The sequence below is a fragment of the Pleuronectes platessa genome, chromosome 10 (assembly GCF_947347685.1).
Source record: "Pleuronectes platessa chromosome 10, fPlePla1.1, whole genome shotgun sequence".
NCBI lineage: Eukaryota > Metazoa > Chordata > Actinopteri > Pleuronectiformes > Pleuronectidae > Pleuronectes > Pleuronectes platessa.
Genome location: NC_070635.1, coordinates 8,641,102 through 8,665,240, shown reverse-complemented (window position 1 = coordinate 8,665,240; position 24,139 = coordinate 8,641,102). Strand labels below are relative to the sequence as shown.

The following is a 24,139-nucleotide window of genomic DNA, read 5'->3' as shown; positions in this document are numbered from 1 at the left end:
AAATTTGTCACTCTGATTGGCTGGTGGCAGCTATGAATTTTGAAGGATACATAAACCCTGTCTGAGAATATTAAGGTCTTGTACAAAGATGAATTTCAAATGATTCAGACTCACAGGCTCAGTTGATTGAGTTATGTTTTCTCAAAATATCAATTTTTTTGGCTCATTCAAGTATTTTATGAACAAAATTAAGATGAGATGAAATCTTTAGGAGTGACATTAAAGAGTAAGAGTAAGGGAAGATGCATGCATATGATGTGAGACATAAAATGTAATGACCGACATCCAGGCTGACGGCCAGAAATCCCTTTATGCCGAACTTATTAAAAATACACCAACGAGTCTGTGCTCTCGCCTCCCTCCAGGAGTCTGTAATGTTCATAGGAGAAAACAAATAGCCTGGAAGTAGAAAGAATCACTGGGGGAAATTATTGTTGCTGTGTCTCAAGCAGGCGACTTCAGTCAGTGCATGAACGTGCAGTACATTCTGAACATTCTGAACATTATGTACATTCTGTTCATCTGTACTCAGACTGTGTTCCAAATCGAACACGGGAGTAAATGCCCATTGCAACATGTGACAGTGATTGTGATCTACTGCTGTGCTGCTCTTTCTTCTGTGTGCTCTCTGAGTCAGGCAACATGGAAAGTCTGCAGCAGCGACAACAACGTGACTCTTAACCTGGCTGCCATTTTCACAAACATGAAAATACATTAATGCTCCCTCACCTTTCATTACAGAGGCAAGCTGGAGACTGTTTAGAGTGACAGGTGTTTATTGTTTTACACAGGTTTGAGTGCACAATCCGAGTATTAACAATGCACTTATTGACTCAAAATAGCTAGTGTGCGAATGGACGTACGTAAATGTGCATCCATGCAGTTTTGATTATATAATAAAGTGCTGCAAAAATGACCTCATGGTGGCGCTATCTACACCACTCTCTTCCCTGGCCCATAGCCTATCTGCTCCTTTTCAAATAACACAAACATCTCTCTCGTAGGTTTAGGACAATCATAAATACAGGCCTGAAAACAGAACCATAGATAAGAAAAACGAGTCCCACTGAAAAAAAGCCAGTAATGAAAACATAATGTAGCCTCCACATTAAATGATGTTTCATTTCCTGGAGATTTAGACAAACCATCAATCACGCTTTGCAAAAACGACACAACTATATAGGCATCCGAGGATATCCGATTTTCAGAGGTCCTGCAAAGCTTACTTTTTTGGAAATATGAGTTATGTCTATTGATACAGACACTGATATGCAACCCGGCTCTGCTTCGGCTCTGCCTCAGGCCTGCTGAGATTGGAGGAGCTGGTCCGCCGCTTCCTCATCTCCCGGGAGACGCTGTCAGTCAGAATGCTGGACGACAACCTGGACCCGACGCCGCTGCTGAAGGAGATCCGCGATGACAAAGTGGCCACCATCATCATCGATGCCAATGCCTCCATCTCTTATCTCATCCTCAAGAAGGTCAGATCTCAAGGATCAATCTATTTTCTCTGAGCCGCCCACACAGGTGCAGGATTTTGAAGTTACTCCGGTGTACAGTACGCGCGGTATCCCTCAAAGGGATTTGTGTGTTTCTCTTTGTGTACATCCGTTTTGGAAAAATTCCGGTTACAGTCACGTCTCGCTCAAAGTTCCCACAGGCTGCAGTTGTTGTTATAATAGAATTAACATCTATTTTTACCTTCTCGGCCCCCGGAGCAGCAGAGCGAACAATATTTATGCATCTCTGCCAGCAACAATCACTTTACTCTCTTAAGAAAGTATTTGACAAAAGAACATCTTTAGCTGGGATGCGGTGCAGATGCTACCCAGGCTTGTTCTGATTCATAGTGCGGCCTGTGATGCCCATAGCCAGCCCAGTGACTCACAGTTTGAACGCGTATGGGCTGTTTTCACTGGGCACATTGGAGCGGATGTCGCCCCTCAGCGAAATATCCTAGTGTTAGTCTGATGATGTAAAACTGTGATTAACGTATGCTGCCCGCCTCCTCGCCCACATTCTCTCCCACTCTGTCCCCCGACCGTCTCCTCTGCTCTCTGCTTCTCAATAACTCCGCTCCTTTGCCCTCGCCATCTCTCCCTCCGCCAATCTCCCTACATCTTCCCTCGTTCCCTGCTTCCACATCCTGTATTCCCCCCCGGACTTACTATTTCATCTAATGCTCTCTCTTTCTTTTCGACAGGCATCCGAGCTGGGGATGACATCAGCATTTTACAAGTACATCCTCACCACCATGGTAAGAGTTCTTCCCCTTCCTCTCTTTCTGTCCTCTCTTCCTCCCCGCTCCCCGCCCGCTCTTCCCTTTCTGTCTCTTTACGAGCCACCGAAGGTGCTAAGGCGGAGAAAGTATTCGATTAAGGGCGAAGAGAGAGGTGACAGGCAGAGGAGATGAAGGATGGCGAGATCTGAGAAATGAACATACTGTACAAAGATGTGGAAGTGCAGAGGAGGATGGGGGGGGGGGGGGGGGGGGGAAGCAGAGGTAAAAAGGGGTCTGAGGTGAAGATGATGACAGACGGGATGTGGCCTTTTTCTTCTGCCCCCCGCCACCTTCTTTACTCCTCCAGTGTTTTCATCTGCCGCTTTGATATACTCCCCTCCCCTCCTGCCATTTGAATTAATGTGTCACTTTATGCTGCATACCTGATTTATTTTTTTCTCCTCTCTTGGCCCCTCTCTGTGTGATGTTCTCTTGTGCCTCAGATGCTGCGTCTTGTGTGTGTGTGTGTGTTTATCTCTGTGAAACGAAACTGGATTCCTCGACCTATCACCATTTCCCCCTTTTCCCAAGTTGTCCTTATCCTTTTTTCTCTCTCCTTCAGAGATTAGATGTTGTCGCTCCCCGCAGCCTCTCTTTTTCTTTATCACACTCTTCTTGGCACCGTATTTTTCTTCTGAGCTGAGGTTTGATGCTTTGTCAACATTGTCACTCACCTGAATTTTCTGTCTCTGTCTCTGTCTCTACAAACACCCCCCCCCCCCCCTCCACTCGTCCTCTCTCTCTCTCTCTCTCTCTCTCTAGGACTTCCCCCTCCTAAGACTGGATGACATAGTGGATGAGCACTCCAATATTGTGGGCTTCTCCATGTTCAACACCACACACCCCTTCTATTTGGAGTTCATCCGGAGCCTGAACCTCTCCTGGAGGGAGGGCTGCGACCTCACGTATCCCGGTCCCGCGGTCAGTCCCCGGAACACGGGGCGTACTCACGCATGCACACATCCACCAGTAATTTTTACAGCTTTGTTTTGCATGCCAGGGAAAATTAAGCCACTTTATCCCTCACACTGATTCATGGAGCAGTTAAAGAGATTCAGCTAGTCTTTTGCTTGTATTTAATGGGTATTGATGTATCCATCTGTGTTTCCTCCCCACTGGTTTACTCATACCGCACATCTATTCTCTCTCTCTCTCCCCCCTCTTATTTTACCCGCTGCCACCCCCTTCCATTCCTCTTAACCACTCAATCATCTGTGCCTGCACCTCTCTCCTCTTTCCTTATTGCCTCCCCCCTCCTGACTCCTTGTCCTTCCTCCCTATGCTTCCATCCCCCCTCTGTTTTTCTCCTCCTCTTCCACAGCTCTCGTCGGCGCTGATGTTTGACGCGGTGCATGTGGTGGTGGGGGCGGTGAGGGAATTGAACCGCAGTCAGGAAATCGGTGTGAAGCCGCTCAGCTGCAGCTCACCTCAAATCTGGCAACACGGGACCAGTCTGATGAACTACCTGCGCATGGTAAACGTTTGATCAGTCGGCCTGTGAGCAATGCGTGACGTGCAATCACCCCCCTCATATGTAGCCCATGGTAATTTCCATTCGCATGAACATGCACATGCATACATCATAAGAAGTGTGGGTGAAATAGAAGCCTGATGTTTTTTTCTTCATATTTTTACACACAGCCATCATATGCACAGTGACAATATCAACTGGAGTGATAAATAATCAATGTGTGAAAACAGTGACACACACATTTGCCATTTCCTGAGACAAAGTCTTCAAATTGAGGCAGAAACAATCAGAAGATGAATGTCTCAAAAGGAATGAACTCTTTTTTGGTAATCGATTTAACTTTGTCATCACAATGATCAGTCATGTAGAAGCAAAATGCCCGAAACAAACTGTATCAGCAGCCTGACTTTAAATGATCTGTCTCATTTAAATATTAGAGACTAGGACCAGCCAATGTTTGACATTTCTGTTTTTAAATGACTGAAGATAAACAGAATATTAATTGACAGTTGTTTTGGTAAATGTTAATCGTTTTCCGTCATTTAAAAGCAAAAATGTCAAACATTTGTTGCTTCCAGCCTCTAAAATGTAGGCAACACACAAACAAAACAATGACTGCTAAACCAGAGAGAATACAACAAAATATATATTTATTGTTGATGATAATAATCTGTCTTGTCTGACCAAAAAACAAAATCTTAAATGTATAATCATTAAGGATGAAATCATCAAATCCGAGATTGTAGAACCATTGTGTTTTTTATTTTGCTCTGAAAATGGCTCAAACAATGACCATGAATAGGTGATTCATTTTCCTCCTGATTGATTTATTGATGAAGTACAATGACAGTACAACCACATTCTGTATCATCCTCGCCTCGTGTCAAATGTAACCTCTGTCTCCTGTTGTTCTTTGTCATCTCCCATCTCTGGTCGTTTGTGTGTGTGTGTGTGTGTGTGTGTGTGTGTGTGTGTGTGTGTGTGTGTGTGTGAGTCTCATTGACAACCTGTTGTCAAGGCAGCCCGAGCCTCATCTCTCATTGCCTCCGCCCCACCGACCCGACATCTGTCTTTGTTAGTCAACATCATGGTGTGCTCCATCTTCAGCAGCGTTCCATTCATCATAGATCTCGCTCACTGTGCCAGCACCTGGGTTTCGGAGCGGCAGAGCTGAGCTGCGAGGTGCAAGTCTTATTAGGAAGCTGTTGACTCCCTCTGCTTCTCTGTCTGAGCCTCTCACTCAGTCACTTTCTCCTAGTTGATCCGGAACTGATTATCCCTGTCTGGTCCAGCCTCAGACACAGTCTCTGTCTCTCCTGCTCTTTCCTTCTCTCTGCCTCTCACCCACTCTTCCCTCCTAATCACTCCTGATATGATCTGTTTGTCTAATCGTGATGGATAGTGAGAAGAAGAATGTTTTGTCTCACAGAGCAGATTGCCTGTATTTGTTTATTCCGCAATCTATCCTCATTTTTCCTATACCCAATCTCCTCTCATTGACTTGTCTTTCCTTTGCCCTGCCTCCTTCGTGTTTCCTCACGTGTGCCCTCTCCACGTCCGCCCCCTCCAGGTGGAGTACGATGGTCTGACGGGCCGCGTGGAGTTCAACAGCAAAGGTCAGAGGACCAACTACACCCTGAGGATCCTGGAGAAACACAGAGGAGGCCACAAAGAGGTCAGGAGTCACCGGTTATTATGTAGCAGCCAGGTCACATGGGCCTCAGGCTTTGGGTTAGAAGTAGATCAACTGTCTGATTGAACATCGCTCAGGGGGGGGTTTGACCCTGAGGTCAGCCTCGTCACTGCTTCCCCCTGATAGCAGCCAAATATTTTTATTTGGTGAAGTTTTTGGGATTTCACCTGACGGCACAGAACCACAGCCTCCGATCTGAGGTGGCGCCTTTGAGCTGCAAATGTGTGTAAACATTTGTTTTATCTGAAGGCTTGAATACATTAGCTGCCTGCATACTTCATCAATTGAATTTGAGATGCTACATCTCTAGCAGGTCTGCAGTGTTGAGTGCAGCATTGTGCATCTCTCCTCCCTCGACCACAGCTGCACGTTGACGTGACGTTCTCTCATCTGACGGATGATATTTCATTAATGTTTGGTTTATTTTCTCCCCACGGCCATAAATAATGAGATTAATTTGTGGAAATCAGTGTTTGCAACTGGCACGGTTCAGGGGGACCAGACATGGAGCATTATCATTCTGGAAGTAGCCATTAGCCGATGGTAAATTGTGGCCATAAAGCGATGCACATGGTCAGCAACACCACTCCGATAGGCTGTGGCGTTCAAATTGATCGGTATTCAGGGGCTCGAACTGTGCCAAGAAAACATGCTCCACACCATTACGCCACCGCCACCTCCAGTCTGAACTGTTGACCCGAGGCAGGTTGGCCGTGTGGATTGATGCTGTGGATTCCATCTCCGTCCCCCCCCCGGCAGAAATCCACATTCATCAGAGCAGGCTACATCTCTCCGGCTCTTCAATTGTCCGGTGTTTGGTGAGCCCTCTGCAGGCCGTCATGTCTGCTCTTGGCTGACGTCCGCTTCGATGTCCGACACGTTGCGCACTCCGAGACGCCCCTCCGCTCTCCACGGTTGTAAAGAGCGGTTATCCGGTTATTCTGTCAGCTCCGACATGTCAGGCCAGTCTCCTCTGACCTCCCTCATCAAAGAGGAGTTTTTCCGTCTGCAGAGCCGCTGCTCAAAGGATGTTTTTTGTTCTTTGCACCATTGTGAGAAAACGTTGGAGACTGTTGTGAAGAAAAATCTGAAATATTCAGCCCATCATTCCACGGACATGTATCCTCATTCTAATGTTGAACGTGAAGCTCCTGACCTTCATATGCACTGAATATATGTAAGTGCTACCGCTGGTTGGATAGATAATGTTCAGGTGTTCCTCATAAACTACTGGGTGAGTGCAGTGTAACAAAAGCAATTCAAGTCATTAACACACTGAGTTACGTATTTCAGCAATATATACATTTTCTAACATTAGTTTACGTAAATCGCCATAATCCAGACCAATTAAATCTGCAGCAGCATGTGTATTAATCCGCGCTAGGGTGTGTTTTATTGCGTGTTTCTTCTTTTAAAATATTTATTATCCTGCTTTCAAGTTCTCATTCTATGCATTTATTCCCTTTCATTCATCTTCCTGGATCAGATCTGTCCTCTTGGTAAGGGTGTGTATTTATGTTTTTGATCTATCAGTAACAAGCCACAACACATTTGTTGAGGGGTTGTTGGACAATTTGTGGAACCAAAGTAGAGCGTCGGCGGTCCGAGCTAACGAGGTAGTAAGCACCGTTTGAGTGGCTCGTTCCGTCAATGAAGACTCCTCCAATGGACATTAGATGGAAAGTGAGGGGAGCTGGAAATCAAAATCCATTTCCCCCCGTGTTTCAAAGTCAAGATTAAATGAAGCATAAATACACCCATCACTGCTGAGCCAGACTGAGCGAATTGCGCCGCGGTCCATTGACTCCGGGAAACACTCTCTCGTCACCTTCCATTTATATGTTTCCTCGGGCTTGACCACGAGGCCATCTGCACTCTGGGTAAACACTAAATGCCAACTGATAGCCGTGGTTAAAGCCAGACTTCATCTCCGTGGGAGACTTGCATTTTGGTAATTAGCGTTTAAACTCACCTCTCTCAGCCCGGCAGCACCTCTTCTGTAGCCCGGCTGTGGTGGTTCACAGAAATAAAAAGACAAAAAACGAGTACACTTAAATGTCAGAGCTGGAAACGGAGTGTCAAAGACAAACTGTAATTCTGTCCGAGGAATCGTTACCTCTCGTTTGACCTACTGAAAGACGTACAATAATAATTTCAGAAGAAATTCCTCTGTGATGCCGGTGTCCTCCGTGCACGCTGCCGAGGTCTGAATCACGCATTTATCTGCCTAAGTGACTTCACTGTCTCCATAAAATGGAAATATGTTGCCTTTTTTTTTTAATGCAATTTAAAGAAGGTGTAAATGAAGGAAAATACACATGGCAGGGAAGCTCCTGATCATGAATGCTTTTCATTACCATCTTTGCCATCTTGTCTCAGCTCGTTGCTCTGCCCGTAAACATCAGGTTTTTATTTTTAACATTAGTGCATAGACTGCAGGTTCTTATATAGCTCTAGTGGGAACAATTAAGTCAACCTGTGTATGCAGCATGTAACAATATGGATAACAACGCAAGGCATCAAATATTCAACATGCAAAGGTACTATAAACCAGACCAATAGGGTTAACGCACTCACTGAAACGCTTATTTGTAGCCTGAAGTGACAGAGTAACGGTTGCAGCGAACCTGGAGATTATTTAGCACATTATTTATCCCATAATGGCCAATTGATTTCCACTCACTTTCTCTTCTGTGCTAGATTGGGATCTGGTACTCCAACAACACCCTGGCGATGAATTCCACCAGTCTGGATATCAATGTCTCGGAGACGCTGGCAAACAAGACCCTCGTTGTCACCACCATACTGGTAAGGTCGCGCCTACTTTCTGGACTGCCGCCCTGGCGAGGTCAGAGTTGTTTTCGTGTTTTGCCGCGCAAGCTGTGCCGCAGCCCGTGCTGTGCTGTGGTCTGTTTCTGCTAATTCTCCTGTCACTGAAGCTGTCATAGAAACTGACACAGCGCAGAGAGAGACGTGTTGCTGGACTCAAACTGGCAAAAATCACGGTGCCCTGCTTTAATCCAAATACTATGATTTGTCTCCTGCTGGTTTCCTCATGAGTAATGTAACATCGGAAAATCAATAAAGCTCTTGCATGATGCTGCTGTATCATCATCAGGTTGGAAATAGATGTGTAAAAACGACCTGATACAGGAAAGCGTCTGCACCGCAGGGTGCTCTATAAACAGTAAGGAGGATAATCCTATTAGAATATAAAATAGTAGAACAAAAGAGGAGTCTCATATGGTTTTGTTGTGGCAAGCTTGTACGTAGATATTTCCCAGCCAACCGAGCTGTTTTGCTTCCTTCTCCCAGGATGAGTTTACCCTTGATTATGTGTCGAGGGATTTCTGGACATATGACTCAAGCTCTGTGAAGGATTTCTTCATTTGGCTTCACGCTCAGTGGAGAAGACGGCCGTCTGTCTTCTCTTTGTACCCAGGTCTATTGCAAAGGCTGTCACTGTTTCTGTCTGTTTTGGCTTTGATCTGATCCATTACAGCGTTTTGCACCAGCCATTTTATGACTTTCAACAAAGAACTTGAGCAAATAGGACTGGACCTCCATAACACCAGGGGTGACTGACAAGAAGCTGATAAAGAAAATGAGCTAAATGGGTTTAGACAAGGCCACGATATTCGATACAATATGAAAATCTGAATCCTGTGATGCAACTCATCTTTGTATTATGTTCTCACTGCAGTGTCTTTAAAATTCATATAAAAAGGTGTCAGATGTGACAACTCTTTCTTTAAATCTTAAAAAATGAGTAGACCTATGTTATATATTTTGTATTTTTTTTCCAACAATGGAATGCATGAGTGATGCTACACAAATAAACTTTCTAATTATTATATTATTATTTATTTTGAGTAGAGATTGAAAACGCTTTAGAAAGACTCAATAAAGCAAATTAGCATATTTCATTGCAGAACTATGTCTTTAATATCATTTAATATTTTAGTTTTGGTTTTGAAACCTTGAGCCTTAAAATCTCTGCTCGAATACAATATGAATTGTTTTGGACTGAGCCTCCCTGTTCTCCCCCCCCCCCCCGTGTGTAGGAAAACCCATATGTGATGCGTAAGGACAACTACCAGGTGTACCAGGGCAACGACCAGTACGAGGGCTTCTGCGTGGACATGCTGAGGGAGCTGGCGAACATCTTGAAATTCTCCTTCAAGATCAAGCTGGTGGATGATGGGCTGTACGGGGCTCCGGAGCCCAACGGCTCTTGGACTGGCATGGTTGGAGAGCTAATCAACAGGGTGAGTACCCCCCCCCCCCCCCCACCTCCCTCTGCCTCTTGCTCCCGACTCTCATGCACAAAGCACAAACACAGAAAAATGCTCAAATGTTCAAACAAGTGTCTCTACAGACAGACAGGCACACACACACACACACACACACAAGCATGTACACACAAACCCACCCACGCACACACTCGCGCTTTAGCCCCAAACCACAACTCTGCTGTAACTTCCCATGTCTCAAATTGCCCTCAGAGGGGAGTAAGGCTCTTATCTAGGACAAAAGCTGACTTGATAATTCCCCAAAAGAGAGTGGTAGCATCGCCTTAAATTGTCTGCGCCATCTTTCCTCACAGTAACCCTCCCATAACCCAGCCCGCCCCCCCCCCCCCCCCCCGCCACCGCCGCCCGCCCCTCTTTCTCCCCCCTGTCCAGGCCTAGTGCGCCTCTGACAGACACTCTGGTTGAAGCAGGCTAATGAGAGCCCCTCTCTGCTTAATTACCATACAGTATACTTCAATTACCAGACTGTGGTCCCTGTGTGGGGCCTGCCACACTGGTGCTCCCCCAGCTCTCCACGCTTCCTCACGCTCCCTGCCCTCCCCCACTGCCTGATCACTCAGCTCTAATTAGCGGCCCATGTTCATCAATTAGCTTTTAATGGAAGAGATGGAGGGAAGGCAGAGCGACCAGAGACCTGCGAGGTTTTATACAGGTGGAGAGACCATACACCCAGTGCTTACTTGCAATTAGCCTCATTTGGACGGGGATAATGTGTGTGTGTGTGTGTGTGTGTATGTTTTTTCAAATGTGAGGACAGAATTGTATTTTCCCGTGATCCAGAGCTCTTATTTGTACCCTAATGTTCTCATGCAACATCCAGTGTTTTTGCACAGCCACCTGACCACTTCTCGTTTTTTCGTCCACCACCTCTGTCTTTCTCTTGCCCCCCCCCCCCCCACTATGATCTATCCATCTGCCCATCTGTCTTTCCCTGTCGATCCTACAGAAAGCGGACCTGGCCGTGGCGGGCTTCACCATCACGTCAGAGAGAGAGAAAGTTATCGACTTCTCTAAGCCGTTCATGACCCTGGGGATCAGCATCTTGTACAGGGTTCAGCTGGTGAGGGTGTTATCCGGGGCTGTGGGGCGACCACTGGGTGAAACTTACACTGGACCTTGGACTGGATTTCATTTCTACCGTGTGCGCTGCTCTCAAGCGAACGAGGGTCACACAGTAGCCGATGACAGTCGTTAGATGACGCTTCAGGAATCAGGCTGTGGATCTCGTCTACCGAAGCTAAAGCTTGTTTATGTGTAGAAAGTAGGATGCTGCTGCAGCCACTGGGTCCACAGTGAAATTTATTGTTGTAGTTTAAATTGCCCAGTAAGTCAGTGCTCTGTAAGTCGGTGACTGTGGCAGCTGTACATTGCTAATGAGGTTTTGGGGCTAGGCCAAGTATGCTTCGGCAGTAGGCATTGTGAAATAGAGCATTTATGGATTGTAGCATTAGCGTATCACAGCACTGCAGACTTGCAGTGGGAGTGCAGTGAAGGACACTGCCCTCCTGTGGTGCAGCAGGGACAATTACTGCCTACTGGGAGATGACTTCTTTTCTATCACAGTGTGCCCTCCTGCCTGTTTGTCTGTCTGTCGGCGCCTTTCTGTTTCTTTATTGTCCTTCCTCTCCTCTTCTTCTTTTTTCACCGCATCAGGGTCGGAAGCCTGGTTACTTCTCCTTCCTCGATCCCTTCTCTCCCGCTGTCTGGCTCTTTATGCTGCTCGCCTACCTGGCTGTCAGCTGCGTGCTCTTCCTGGCTGCAAGGTCAATACATTACATCACACACTGTACTGATAATCTGCAGCTCACATCTGCGCTCTATCACCATTTATCTTGTCGAACACGGGTTGCTTGTCACATACCGGGATGCTTTTTACCCAACACAACCTCCTGCAGACAGTTTGACAAGTATCGAGTGACTGATTGATGAATGAATTGGCAGAAGAGCATTACCGCTCTGTAGTTTGACCTGGTTCCACTGGACCCCTTGTTTCCCCCCCGACAGGCTGAGTCCCTACGAGTGGTACAACCCTCACCCGTGTCTGCGAGAGCGCAGGGACATGCTGGAGAACCAGTACACACTGGGAAACAGCCTGTGGTTCCCTGTTGGAGGCTTCATGCAGCAGGGATCAGAGATAATGCCCAGAGCCTTGTCGACCAGATGTGTTAGTGGGGTTTGGTAAGTACCTGAATTGCTCTGTGTGTGTCTGTGTGTTTGTGTGTTTGTGTGCCCACCTCCACTCAAAAACATGTATTTGACTTACTGTTGCTACTCTTGAATGTTTCACCCTCACTCTGCACAGCGGTGTTAGAGTTTGACATTGAAAGCTGTTTTCATGTGCTAAAGGGAAAAAATGTCCCAGTGCTCAGCTTTAATCGGAGCTCAAGACTTGTGCAGGTCTGATTCGTGACATTCAAACTACTTTGGACGCAAGTCTTTGTCCTTTGTGCAACTTCCACAGTGGAATTTGGAAAATTGAAGGACACATTCATCGAGGATGGAGAGTTTAGTGAAGCAGGCAAGAATTTGAGACCAGCAACAAACGAGGATGAGGACCAAGGCCTTTTCTGTTGTGGCACCCTCTCTGTGGAGCAAACTCCCAGAGGAGATCTGAGGCTGAATCCTTATACTCTAATAAATAGCTCTTATAAAACTGCTCTTTACTAGGCTTTTGGTCTTACTTAAATTTTTTCACTTTGCTGCACAGATTTTATAAGATGAGTATTCTTCAACCTATATTTAATTTATATATTTACTTTTATTTATTTGTCCCTTTTACTTTGCTTCTTTTTATAATGGTTTGTATTCTTAATTCGTATTAAAAAGTGCCATATAAATAAAGTTTATTGATATATTATATTATTAAAATCAAAAATCAATTACTGGCTACCTCATTCCTTAATCAAGAACCTGCATTTTTCCTTAATACTTTTTTTTTGCACATCTGCTGTGTAAGATAATGACTTTCGGGGATTTTCGTCATATAGCTGACGCGTAGCTTATAAGTTTCGGTGTTGAAGGGCTAGCTCTTCATGCAAACAGAAAACGCTAAGCCCACAGAAATACTGTCCCAATCATTTTCCTGTGGCAACAAGAGTGAGTGTTAAAAGAGCGCTGTGCTGAGGAAGAAATAATAATCGCTAAGAGCTAAGGAGATAAAGGGTAGAGGAAGACAGGAAGGGATAATTACACTGAGGTTGAGCTAGATATGGAATAGGAGTGATTATTAAATATATTGAGTACATGATATTCTTCTGAAAGAAAGTTTTTAGACGTGCAGTGTAGTTCAGGTTTCTAATTGTACAGTATTTTATTTAGGGTGAGATGCTTTACATCTCTATACTGTTCATGCAGAGGAATCTGTACTCAGGCGGTTTTTCAAATCAATGAGCAGGGCTGATTAATGGAAATAGTGGCCATGCATGATTATTTCGCAAAACTTTGAGAAGCACAAAAATTTCTGCTTCAACCGTTTCTCAATTGGCAGACGCAGAAATTAACCTAAAGGACCAGCGTTTGCCAAACCAGCACCACCTTCCTCTACTCTGTACATTTATAATGGCAGGAGGGTTGTTCCCAGCATCTTTGAGACGGTTCCCCAGTTCTCCTGTAGGATTCACGTTGTCTCAGTGTCTTCCGTCTCTTCCTGTAATCCCAGACTGACTCAGTGATGTTGAGATCAGGGCTCTGTGGGGGCCACACCGTCGGTTCCTTGTTCCTCTTATCACTGAACATAGCTCTTTGTGTTAAGGTTTAGTTGTTGTACTGCAGAATAGTATTGGGACAGATCCGATGGCGTCTTGAGGGTATTACCTGATTTATTTTAAGTCCCCAAAGCTGTTTATTGATATTCTGTTTAGAATGTCATCTCCGTCCACATCACACATCCCCACACTAACCCCTCTCCCTCTTCCTCTCCTTCTGTCTCCTCCTCGTAGGTGGGCGTTCACCCTGATCATCATCTCCTCCTACACGGCCAACCTGGCGGCATTCCTCACGGTCCAGAGGATGGAGGTTCCCATCGAGTCCCCCGACGACTTGGCCGACCAGACCAACATCGGGTACGGCACCATCCATGGAGGGAGCACCATGACCTTCTTCATGGTACGAGCCACTGCAGATGAATATATGATTTGTCTCTGTGTTTGGCACTGTTTGTGTGTGTGTCTGTGTGTGTGTGTAGATGTTATATTGTGCTCTTTGTGATGGCAGCCGGATCTACTCAATCTGACATTTCCCGGAATCTCTTTATTGCGACCATTTATCGTGAAGTTTTTTGTGTTTTTGTGTTTTATTGTCGGGCCTGGAGTGAATGCTTGTCCTCATCTTTGCGACTTTATCTCTGAGTTCCTCGTTTGTTTTCTTTATGGCTGTTTGTGTTAAGTGGCTGGCTGCCTGTGTTTGCTTATGAAAGCGCTTCCGGCATCTGTGTCGGCATCTGTGTTTGTCATAGATCACGCGCATGTGTGTGTGTGTGTTGTCTTTGTGCGTAGGTGTGTTTACATGTGGGAGTTTGTGTAGGTGAATGTTAAAAAAAAACATACTTGTTTATTTGTGTGCATGTATGGGAAAGGGCTAGATGCCAATGTGTGTTTTTGTGTGTGTTTTGATTTCTCATGGTGTTTGTCCATATATATAAGTAAGTGTGGTATATATTACCCCACTCATTGCCAAATACACACACGCACACACACACACCTTCTCTACACTCAAATCAACATGTAATTGTACACATTAAACACTCAATCCTCAGTTTGGACTTGCCTCGTTCTGCTGAGTGCTGCACCCCCTCCTGTGTGCTGATTTACCTCCATCTGTAGAAAAGATGTTGCATCAGCTGCGCCATGAGCAAATAATCTGTTGCCTTAATTCATCTCACTTTTTCCTCACTCTCCTTTCCTCTCCTCTCTCCTTTTACCATCTATTTGCTGTTGACGTTTTACTCTACTTGTCATTATTCACACCGGAGTTTCTGATCTATGTGTATTTTCCATTTGATTTCTTTCTTCTTTAAATACCAATGATAAGATATCGATGTCTGCGGTCAGTGTTGAATCTGCGTTGATGTCTTCTCGTTCCTCTGCAGAACTCACGTTACCAGACCTACCAGCGCATGTGGAACTACATGAACTCCAAGCAGCCCAGTGTATTTGTGAAAAGCACCGAGGAGGGCATTGCCCGTGTGCTCAACTCAAAGTATGCCTTCCTGATGGAGAGCACCATGAATGAATACCACCGCGGCCTCAACTGTAATCTCACAAAGATCGGCGGCCTGCTGGACACCAAGGGCTACGGCATCGGCATGCCACTGGGTAACAACGCTAATTTTGTATTTTCCCATTTCTCCTTGTTGGACCTGATGATGTGATAAATGCAAAGAAAAGTGATAAAATCTAAATAAATAGAGGATTTCTAACAAAAAACACATCAGAGAGCAAATAAAATAGTCCAAATGTCTTAATCTTATCGGGGAACTATTCCAGAGTTTAGGTGCTACTGACTAGAAATCCCAATCGCCCCAAAGTTAACTTTTTTAAAATGAATTCTATGATTAACATAAAGCCTGAGAGGTAAAAATAAGTGTATTGTGTGACCTTGTGTTGTATTGTGTTAGGAGCCAATAGCAGCAGCACGTTGAATGGCTTGTCAACATTGCAGTGATTTAGTGAGACAGGTGAAAAGGCAATTGCAGCAGTGCAGTCGTGAAAGTTTATTAGCATCTCCATCTCAATTCTTGACACAGCATGACTGACAAGGTAATAACTTCAAATAAGACCAATATAAAAATATAATCACACATATGTTAAATTGCTTGGAATACAGTGCGTCACAGTAATCGTCATAATTAGAGATAGTCATTCTGTAAATCTATCTGCTAAGTTGTTACTTCTAAATTATAGTCCTTATTTAGAGATATACAATATATACATACATCCATGTATATGCTTAGTGGGCTCTTACGTTTGAATATTGAGTTACTTTAATTTTATAACATTTTAAATTGCTACTATGTTAAATAAACAACTGAAACAAAAAACACCTTCGAGCGGAGAGGATGCGATTACACACAGTTTAAAATATGTTAATGAATGTATGAGTCTTCCAGTGGGCCTATGAAAATGTTTTGAGAGGAGATTTATACATCAGTATTGATTTATTCAGGGTCGTTCCTTTCAAGCTGTGCATCTAAAAGCACACGAAGCCCTGTGGCAACCACTCAATCATCTTTTGTCTTTTTGCCTCCACTCACTCGCCCAAAGGTCCAAGGCTGGGATTGGCCTCGTCAAGCGTTTAAAGGTCACGGAAGGTCACAAATATAGCTGTCATGTCAACGCACATATAATTTATCCATAAAGGCCCTAGATCGACTGTGAAATCGACAGAAGGCATCTAGTGTTATATACGAAACCACGAGGATTGTAACAATTACCCGTTTGTTTTGGTTCCATACGCTCCTGCAGTATTTTATTGTAACTGTGCCGTGGCTTGTAGATTAAGGCAAAGGAATAGCAGGAACTAATTAAAGCAGGAACCTATTATTAATGTATGGTCTTCTGGGTTCTACATCCAGTAGTTAAAGGACGGAACAATAGCTGTGAGATCAGGCTTTTAACAAAGAAAAGAAATATTATCACAAAGCATGTTAACACACTGGCTCCAAGCCTTTTAATGTCTTGATACAAAGCAACATGCGCTTGCAGCCACCCATCACATTAGGATTTCTCTCATTACATTGTTTCTTTTCACTTTTCAAACAGCATGCGCAGTTTTTCACAAGCAAAAATAAGGGAAATTAAAAGAATTAAAGGAAAGTTTGGAGAAAAATAAATGTAAAATGATGTAGTTGAAGTTAGATTTTCTTATTTCCCTCTCTGGTAATAATCTCACTGCACTTCAAACTCATTTTGCAAACCCTTTCAGAGGTTCTGACCCCGAGACTGGAGCTTTGTTCATCTCCACCAACATGTCACACATACCGCCCCGGACATCAGCAGACTCAGCTTACTTAGTAATATCAGAGGGCTCAGAGGACAACAGTGACACTGCAGTAGACAAGGAGTGTCCATGTTTTTGGACATGAAATTGAAACTGCATGTAACTGAAGAGATACAAGCAACAAAGTCTCCAGATTAATAAAATAAAAGCAGAAGCCGAACTCCGGTGCAGAGTTGGGGATTTAAACATGTTTTAAGTCCCTAATTGTCAAATCTACTGTGGTTAAAAATGTAAAGATGGCATGTGCAACTTACAATATTTAGAAATGCTGCTCTTAAAAGACTGTTTTATATGCTTAAAGGTTATATATATACATATACAGTTGTAAATTATTCTGCCAAAAGATGTCACATCAGGAGCACCAGCATCTTGAATTAAAACAAATGCCATAAGCGACAAAATTGACCCCAAAACACACAAATAAACCCCTCCTGTATTCACAGCAGCACAAAAAACACAACAATCCACCCAAAGCCATTAATGAGAAAAGGCCACTTCTATTTCAAGTCAGAGCCCTCTCAATCTCTTTCTTAGCTGAATAGCAGGGTTTCCTCAGTGGAGGAAATCGTGAAAGCTTGATTTCACCTGAGCACTGTGTACTGGCCTTGTCATTGTGCTTTGTAAATTCGTGGAGGGCCCATGGAGCTTCTTGCTCCACTCAGGATGCCATTACACAACAAACATACTTCCATAGAAAACAGTTTGCTGCCGTACTGTTTAAAATCTCTTATAAGTATGACCTTTAAGCTCAAGGCTGAGTTTCTTCACAGAGACTGGACTCCAAAAATAGTCAAGGACACGGGGTCTTTATTCTCAGAGCTATTTCCAGAGTGAGGTAGTAGGTCACCTATAGCCCCAGTGACCTGTAGAGGAGGAGAGTGCTGGTTGAGTCTGCTGCACTGGTGAACACAAGTTCTGGCAGAGAAATAGACACGGTGTGAGTGAGCATGTTCCACACAGAGCAGGGGGGGGGGGTTCAACATGAAGGATGAGGATTTATCTTGGATCCAAAACCCTGAACCTCATCAGGAGAAGGGATAATAACTCGTTACCTGGGAGAGGAAACATCTGCATGAGCTGCTTCCCCTGCGTCAGTGCACAGCAGCTGTGATGTAACCCACTCGGAGGGCGAGGGATTTTTATGGAGAGAGGGTTTCAGGGTCTGCATTGAGGTGGTGGTGGGGGGGGGGGATATTATATTTTTGAAATTGTTTGTCAAGGTGGGAGGTGATTTATAGCGTCTTATAGATGATAACAGCTTGAACAAGTGGTTCTCCTGGACACAGGGGCTGGGGACATGTTTCCTTGTTTTTGCTCTTTCAACAGATTGCATTTTAAGGGTTCTGATTTATTATGAAACTAGAAGAAGCTTAGAAGAGCGTATACCTCTGCCAAGGCCCATCTTTCCCCTTTAAAGTCGATCAAACTGCACCAATTTGCACTGACTCATAGATACAAGTTCTTGATCCATGAATTGTTGCCTGGGAAACTGGATGAAAATGTCAAAAAAACGCCCGACAAGCAAAGTGAAAAAGAATTCCTCGGATCCAGACCCTCTACATGATTTTAATATTGTCTTCCCTGACCCATCCTGCATCCTTCCACCACGTTTTGTTGTAATCCGTCAAGTAATGTTTGGGTAATGCTGCTGAAACACAAATGAAAACATTGCCTCCTTCTAACTGGTTAGCAAGACAGATGCTGCATAATAAAAAAACATATATAAGCATATGTATTCAAAGAAAATATATGGTTTAAGTTGAGCAGACCCTTTAAATCCTCTCGGCCTGTTCTACTGTATCTAGTTCATGACATGCTTGTTATTCCTTCTGACCAGCAGCTGCTCCGCTGGGCTCAGTCTGGATGTATTCTCGCTCTTTATCCCTCACTAATCCTCTCTTTATTCTCTCCATAAGATCACTCGTAGCCATCTCTCGGCTGCAGCAGCAATTCATACTCTGCGACTCGTCCTCCTAGCTTCTTTCACATTTTTCCTCATTCCACGTTTTTTCCCCTCCTCTTCTGGAATAATCCTCCTCTTGTCCAGGGCTGTGTGTGTTTTAGTTTTTTTCCTCTGCACCTTTTTCCCCGTCCTCCAACGCTCGCTCTCTTATCCTTGCCTTCCTGTCGTTTGCCAGGGTCTCCGTTCAGAGATGAGATCACGCTGGCCATCCTCCAGCTGCAGGAGAACAACAGGCTGGAGATACTGAAGAGGAGGTGGTGGGAGGGGGGCCAATGTCCCAAAGAGGAGGACCACCGTGCCAAGGGTCAGTTGACCGCAGCTGTCTGTCTCCACTCCCTTCTTCTCTCTAATGTCCCCAGTAATAGTCTCCTCACTCTCTGCTACAGTCCCACTAATGGCTAATGCCTAACCTAAAGTCCTTGTGAAGGGTGCTTAGCACAATCTACTTTCCCAAATGTCTCCTGTTTGTCTCAGGTGGTGTGTAATGGAAATTGTATTAGAGAGAGTGTGACTGTTTATGTGTGTGTGTGTGTGTGTGTGTGTGTGTGTGTGTGTGTGTGTATGTGTGTGTGTGTGTGTGTGTGTGTGTGTTTGTGTGTGAGAGCGTTAAAAGTCTCTGCCTGCGTACATGACAAAGACAATGAAAATGACTCTGCATTAAAGCCGCTGCTGTCAGAGGAAAACCTCTTTTAAAAAATGGTTTCAATAACTTTGAACAAAATGCTCTGTGCCGGATGTTTCAGCTTCATTGAGCTTCATCTGAACACTCCAGCATTTCAGGCTGTTCACTCAGTCACTTCATCACGGGGCATTTAATCTTTTTTTCTTAACTCAATTGGAGGAGCACTCCAGCGATTTGGTTTTGCACTTTCTTAAGGTTGGAACAGATTTAAAAAGAAGGGTCGAGTTTGAGGCTGAGAAATTGTGATTTTTAGTCCTTAGGACGAGAAAAGCTCCATTAATACTGAGAGAGGCCTTTCAGACCCTCACATCACACAGGCTGTCAACCCGGTGGCGGATCGAGGAATTTTTCTAAAATAAGAGGCCATAAAGGGGCCACAATTTACACGGGGAAGCCAATAATGGGTCTAACATCCCAGCACAATTCCTGATTAAGAAAGGTGCACATTTAAGTCATTCCTTGTTCACTGTAAGCTCTTGAGCAAGGCCACACATCATTGAAAATAGTTCCATGTACTTCATAGAAGATGACTGACTGACTGACCAATCCAGATTTCAGCTGGGGCCACTGCCCCCCTGGCCCCGACCATGGATACGCCAGTGCCTACCCAAGATGATAAATGTGTCCTCACTTGAGCAATTTTCTCAGATTTAACGGAATAGTTCACCAATTTTGAAAATTTGCTGAGACTTTAATGAGAATCAATACAAAGCTACAGCTGGTTATTTGAACTTAGCATTCAGACTGGAAATGTTTGTGTGTACTAATCAGCTAGCCTCAATCCAAAGCTAACAAAGTCTAACTATCAGCAACACATTATAGCTACTGTGTGTAATCTGTGCAAAAAAATAACAACACAGAGGTGCGGTTGTTAACACCCCATAGCAAAAAGGTTCCTGGTTCAAATCCCGGTTTGGCTTGTGTTGTGGAGTCTGCATACTCGCCATGTGTTTGCAACATGTTCTCCAGCTTCTTCCTTCTTTCCCTAGACATGCAAATTCGGTTTATGTGTCTAAATTGACTGAGAGTGAATGGTTGCTTGTCTCTGTGTGTTGGTCCTGCGACACCCTGGTGACGTAACCAGGATGTACTGCGCCTCCTGCCCAAAGTCGGCTGGGACTGCTTCCAGCTCCCTCCGCCATCCTCCAAGGATAAGCAGTGTCTGTCAAAATGGGAAGCTGATTGTGTGACATTGGGACGAAGCTCGTACATTTGGACAGAGTTTGTCTCCAGTATTTAATCAGCGGCTGTCTATGACTTCATATTTATTGATTTCATCTAACTCTTGGCAAGAAGTTGGAGAAAGAAAATGAAATAAGCCAATATCTCCCAAACTATTGAACCATTCATTTAACAGAGTTCCTCTGGTGGCACAGAAAACATTATGCAACAGTTTTTACTGGCTGCACAGTACTCCCTGTGTCTAGTCCAGACAAAATGGCCTTTTTGACAAAGTGTTGCGTGTGTGTGTGCTGATGTCTTCTCTCCTGTGGTTCGCTCTCAGGTCTGGGGATGGAGAACATTGGGGGCATCTTTGTGGTGCTGATCTGTGGCCTCATCATTGCCGTGTTTGTGGCCATTATGGAGTTTGTGTGGTCGACGCGCCGCTCGACAGAGACCGATGAGGTATGCCCCCATACCTGCCCTCGCCGACACCACAGACACACCCCAGTAGGTTCCCATGGCACCCCGCCAACCCTTTTGATTACGTTGTTTCGTGGGTGTGTGAGTGTGGGTAGATTTTCTTTTTCCTTTTGCCTCCACTGATATGTTCGTTTGTTGGTCTGTGCGTGCTGTAACGTTTTGAGGTTATGTGCATGTTGAGATGAGAGGAATGTGCCCTTGAACTTCTGTGGTGTCAAAAGACGATAAACCCAACAGAGACTTGGATTCTACTTTGCATGCCGTGCCTGTTTTGAAGTCACCGTGCCCTTTTTTTAGTGTTTGGTGTTAAACAGTGTGGCAGTTTCAAGTGTCTGCGAAGCTAAACTTGATGGTGCGAATAAGCAATATTGAGAGATGCCAATATTTGCTTGCATAAAGAAGTAGTGTGATCTTTTCCCCTGGCATTAAATGTCATGATGTATCTTCTTTTACATGCCTCACATGTACGCTGGTATTCTTCGTTTCCATTCTTGGATTACTTCTACCCATCTCACTGTGCGTCTCCCTCTCTCACTCTCTCTCTCAAACACACACACACACACACACACACACACACACTTACACAAACACACACACACACACACACCTCCCGTCATTCGGCCATCAGTGTCTGTTCTCCGATTATGAGTCCTGTTTCTGTTTATGTGAGCACATGACTTTCTATTATGATTTCAGTGAGAGTGGTGTTTGTGTGTCGTGGACGTGTTGATGCATTTTGTTTGTCGTGTATCCCAGTAGATATTATTTAAACATGGGGACGTGTGTGTGGGGTTGTGCCGTTTGTGTGTCTTTGTTTGTGTTAGTGCACCTGTAGGCCTGCCTGTCCGTTCATAGTGCACAGTGTCATAATGAAGTGCCCATAAACTAAACGACATTTCGGTGTTCTGTGTGTTTGGATTGTAATAACTCTCTGCTCCTCGGTTATTCTCCCATCTCTACCCATCTCCACGTCCTTCCCCTTCACCTCCTCATTTCTGTTTTCAAAATTCATTTGTTGATCTCTGTGCCCTCGCTTCTCCTGCAAACTTTTCATTTACCATGCCTTACTACGCCTATTTTCTCTGCCTTGTTCCCTTTTTTTCGTTGTCCTTTCATTTCTTTTGCGTTTTTCCCTCCGCTCTCATTATTCATGTACTGCCTTACCACTGTCTTGTTCGGCTGCCTGCCTACTTTGTGTCTGTTGCGCCCCTCCTACCTTTGCCTCCCTTCCTTCCCTTTTCCTTCCCTTCCGTCTTTCCTACTGTCCTTCCTCGTCCCTCCCCTTCCCTCTCTAGGTGTCTGTCTGTCAGGAGATGATCACAGAGTTCCGAAACGCCGTCTCCTGTAAGAAGAGCTCCCGTATGCGGCGCCGTCGGCCCCTCAGCAGCTCCGCGGCCCTGCGCCACCCGGCACGCATCGCTCTGGGGGCCCCTCGGCCCCTGCGCCTCGTGCGGGAGATGCGCCTCAGCAACGGGAAGCTCTACAGTGGGGCAGGCCCCCTGACAGGTGGTGCTGGAGGTGGAGGAGGTGGAGCAGGAGGGACAGGGCTTTCAGATCTTGGTCCTGGACCGCAGCGGCTCCTAGATGATCCCCTGGGTGCCAACACCACCCCTCCTCCACCGGCCCCCGCCCCTGTGATGCTGCCAGCCCGCAACTGCACCCACGTGAGGATCTGCCAGGAGTGCCGGAGGATCCAGAGCCTGAGGTCAGGCAGCAGTTTAGGATCGACGTCGACAAGAATACCACCTTTATCGGCACCCCTGCCCAGGTTACCCCCTCCCCCGCCTCCATCCTCATCCAACACAGACAGTGAGGGCGGAGGGGGGCCCAGCCCGCGGCGGCTACATCACAGCCCCCCACCTCATACTGCCCGCCCCCTTCCACCTCCACAGAGCAGCAACACCACAGACCTACTGGTGAACCAGGACTGAGACCAGAGGCGTGTGGGCGGGGGCGGAGGGCTGCAGGTAGCCAATGACATGACTGAGGGACATTTGGGCTGCTCAGAAAAACATTGCTCGGCTCCGCAGGTGAAATTCATCGGAGAACAAAAGGGGGAAAAACGGAACTTGGCAAGGTCATCCAATAGAGAGCGAGGCAACCGGATAAACAAGGAAGACTGTAACCTGTTCTCCAGGTGAGCTTGAGGCCCACAGATACAGAACTGGCTCCAAAGAGATAGTGGTGGGTTAAAGCTTCTGTGATTGACTCTGACGAACAGTTCAGTTTGGAGAAATCTGAGCCCAGAGGTCGCAGACGACGGTCGTCATTGGCTTCCTTTCTCTCTCTCCCTCGTAAGTTAACCTTTAGATGTGAGGCCGTTGGTTTTCTTCCACAGACACTTGCCTGGAAGTTGACCGCCCCTCTAGTAAAATGAAGCCTTGTTGGAGGACATACCGTATCCGTATGTGATTTAAAAACAGCAACTAAAAAGACTTTCTGAGAATTATTTCCTGTTTTGTTTTGGTTGTCTTTATTGTTTTGTTACCATTGTTCTAAGTGGCAATTAAATACAGACTGTGCGTGACAATATGGTGGATTATTACATACTAAGAAACTTGACTATGGTTAATTGTGTTCATGATGTTTTGTGTCCCTCCCTGTGCCCCGTAGCTGCTTTTTTTGGCTGGTGTCAGGGATTGTGGATAAAACGACTTCGAAACCGCTTCATACAAACACTAGCAGAGGAAACTGTTGGCCTGCCTTTCTTTACACTGTGCGTGTGTGTGTCTGTACAAAATTGTGCTTCCTGTTAAGTCTGTCTGTAACTGCTCACACTGAGGAGAACCATGTACCCAGCACCCTTCTACTAATGTTAGCTAATCAGATGGCCAGAGACCGGGGGAGATGGAGGGAGAAAAAAGAGAGAGAAAGAGAGAGAGAGAGAGCAAGGGCTTTGAAATGTGAAATTAATGTCCCTCGTTATCCTGGGTAACGCTTGCCAAGACTCCTTTTTTTTTCACCTCTGTTCACACGGCAAAGAAGAGATAGAGAGACCGGGTGAGCCGGAGCCAGGGAGGACAAGATAGAGCAGGAGAGAGAGAGAGAGAGAGAGAGAGAGAGAGAGAGAGAGGGGCAGAGAGGGAAAGTACACAG

General features: G+C 45.3%; 1 protein-coding gene across 2 annotated transcripts in view; it reads left to right on the top strand.

Annotated features, from left to right (window-relative positions):
• The window catches only part of grik5 (glutamate receptor, ionotropic, kainate 5), a 30,724-nt gene extending 7,750 nt beyond the window's left edge, over positions 1-22,974 (top strand). Inside the window, exons 5-20 of one of the 2 annotated variants that reach the window (XM_053433473.1) lie at positions 1,303-1,481; positions 2,204-2,257; positions 3,044-3,202; positions 3,603-3,755; positions 5,323-5,427; positions 8,146-8,253; positions 9,510-9,713; positions 10,705-10,818; positions 11,412-11,521; positions 11,763-11,936; positions 13,697-13,862; positions 14,845-15,070; positions 18,893-19,021; positions 20,904-21,025; positions 21,672-21,708; positions 22,339-22,391. In XM_053433473.1, the coding sequence (XP_053289448.1) occupies positions 1,303-1,481; positions 2,204-2,257; positions 3,044-3,202; positions 3,603-3,755; positions 5,323-5,427; positions 8,146-8,253; positions 9,510-9,713; positions 10,705-10,818; positions 11,412-11,521; positions 11,763-11,936; positions 13,697-13,862; positions 14,845-15,070; positions 18,893-19,021; positions 20,904-21,025; positions 21,672-21,708; positions 22,339-22,391 (2,093 nt within the window). Of the gene's footprint in view, positions 1-1,302; positions 1,482-2,203; positions 2,258-3,043; positions 3,203-3,602; positions 3,756-5,322; positions 5,428-8,145; positions 8,254-9,509; positions 9,714-10,704; positions 10,819-11,411; positions 11,522-11,762; positions 11,937-13,696; positions 13,863-14,844; positions 15,071-18,892; positions 19,022-20,903; positions 21,071-21,671; positions 21,709-22,338 lie in introns of both variants that reach the window. The other variant, XM_053433472.1, reaches the window with a different exon arrangement.
• Positions 22,975-24,139: the final 1,165 nt, after the last annotated feature.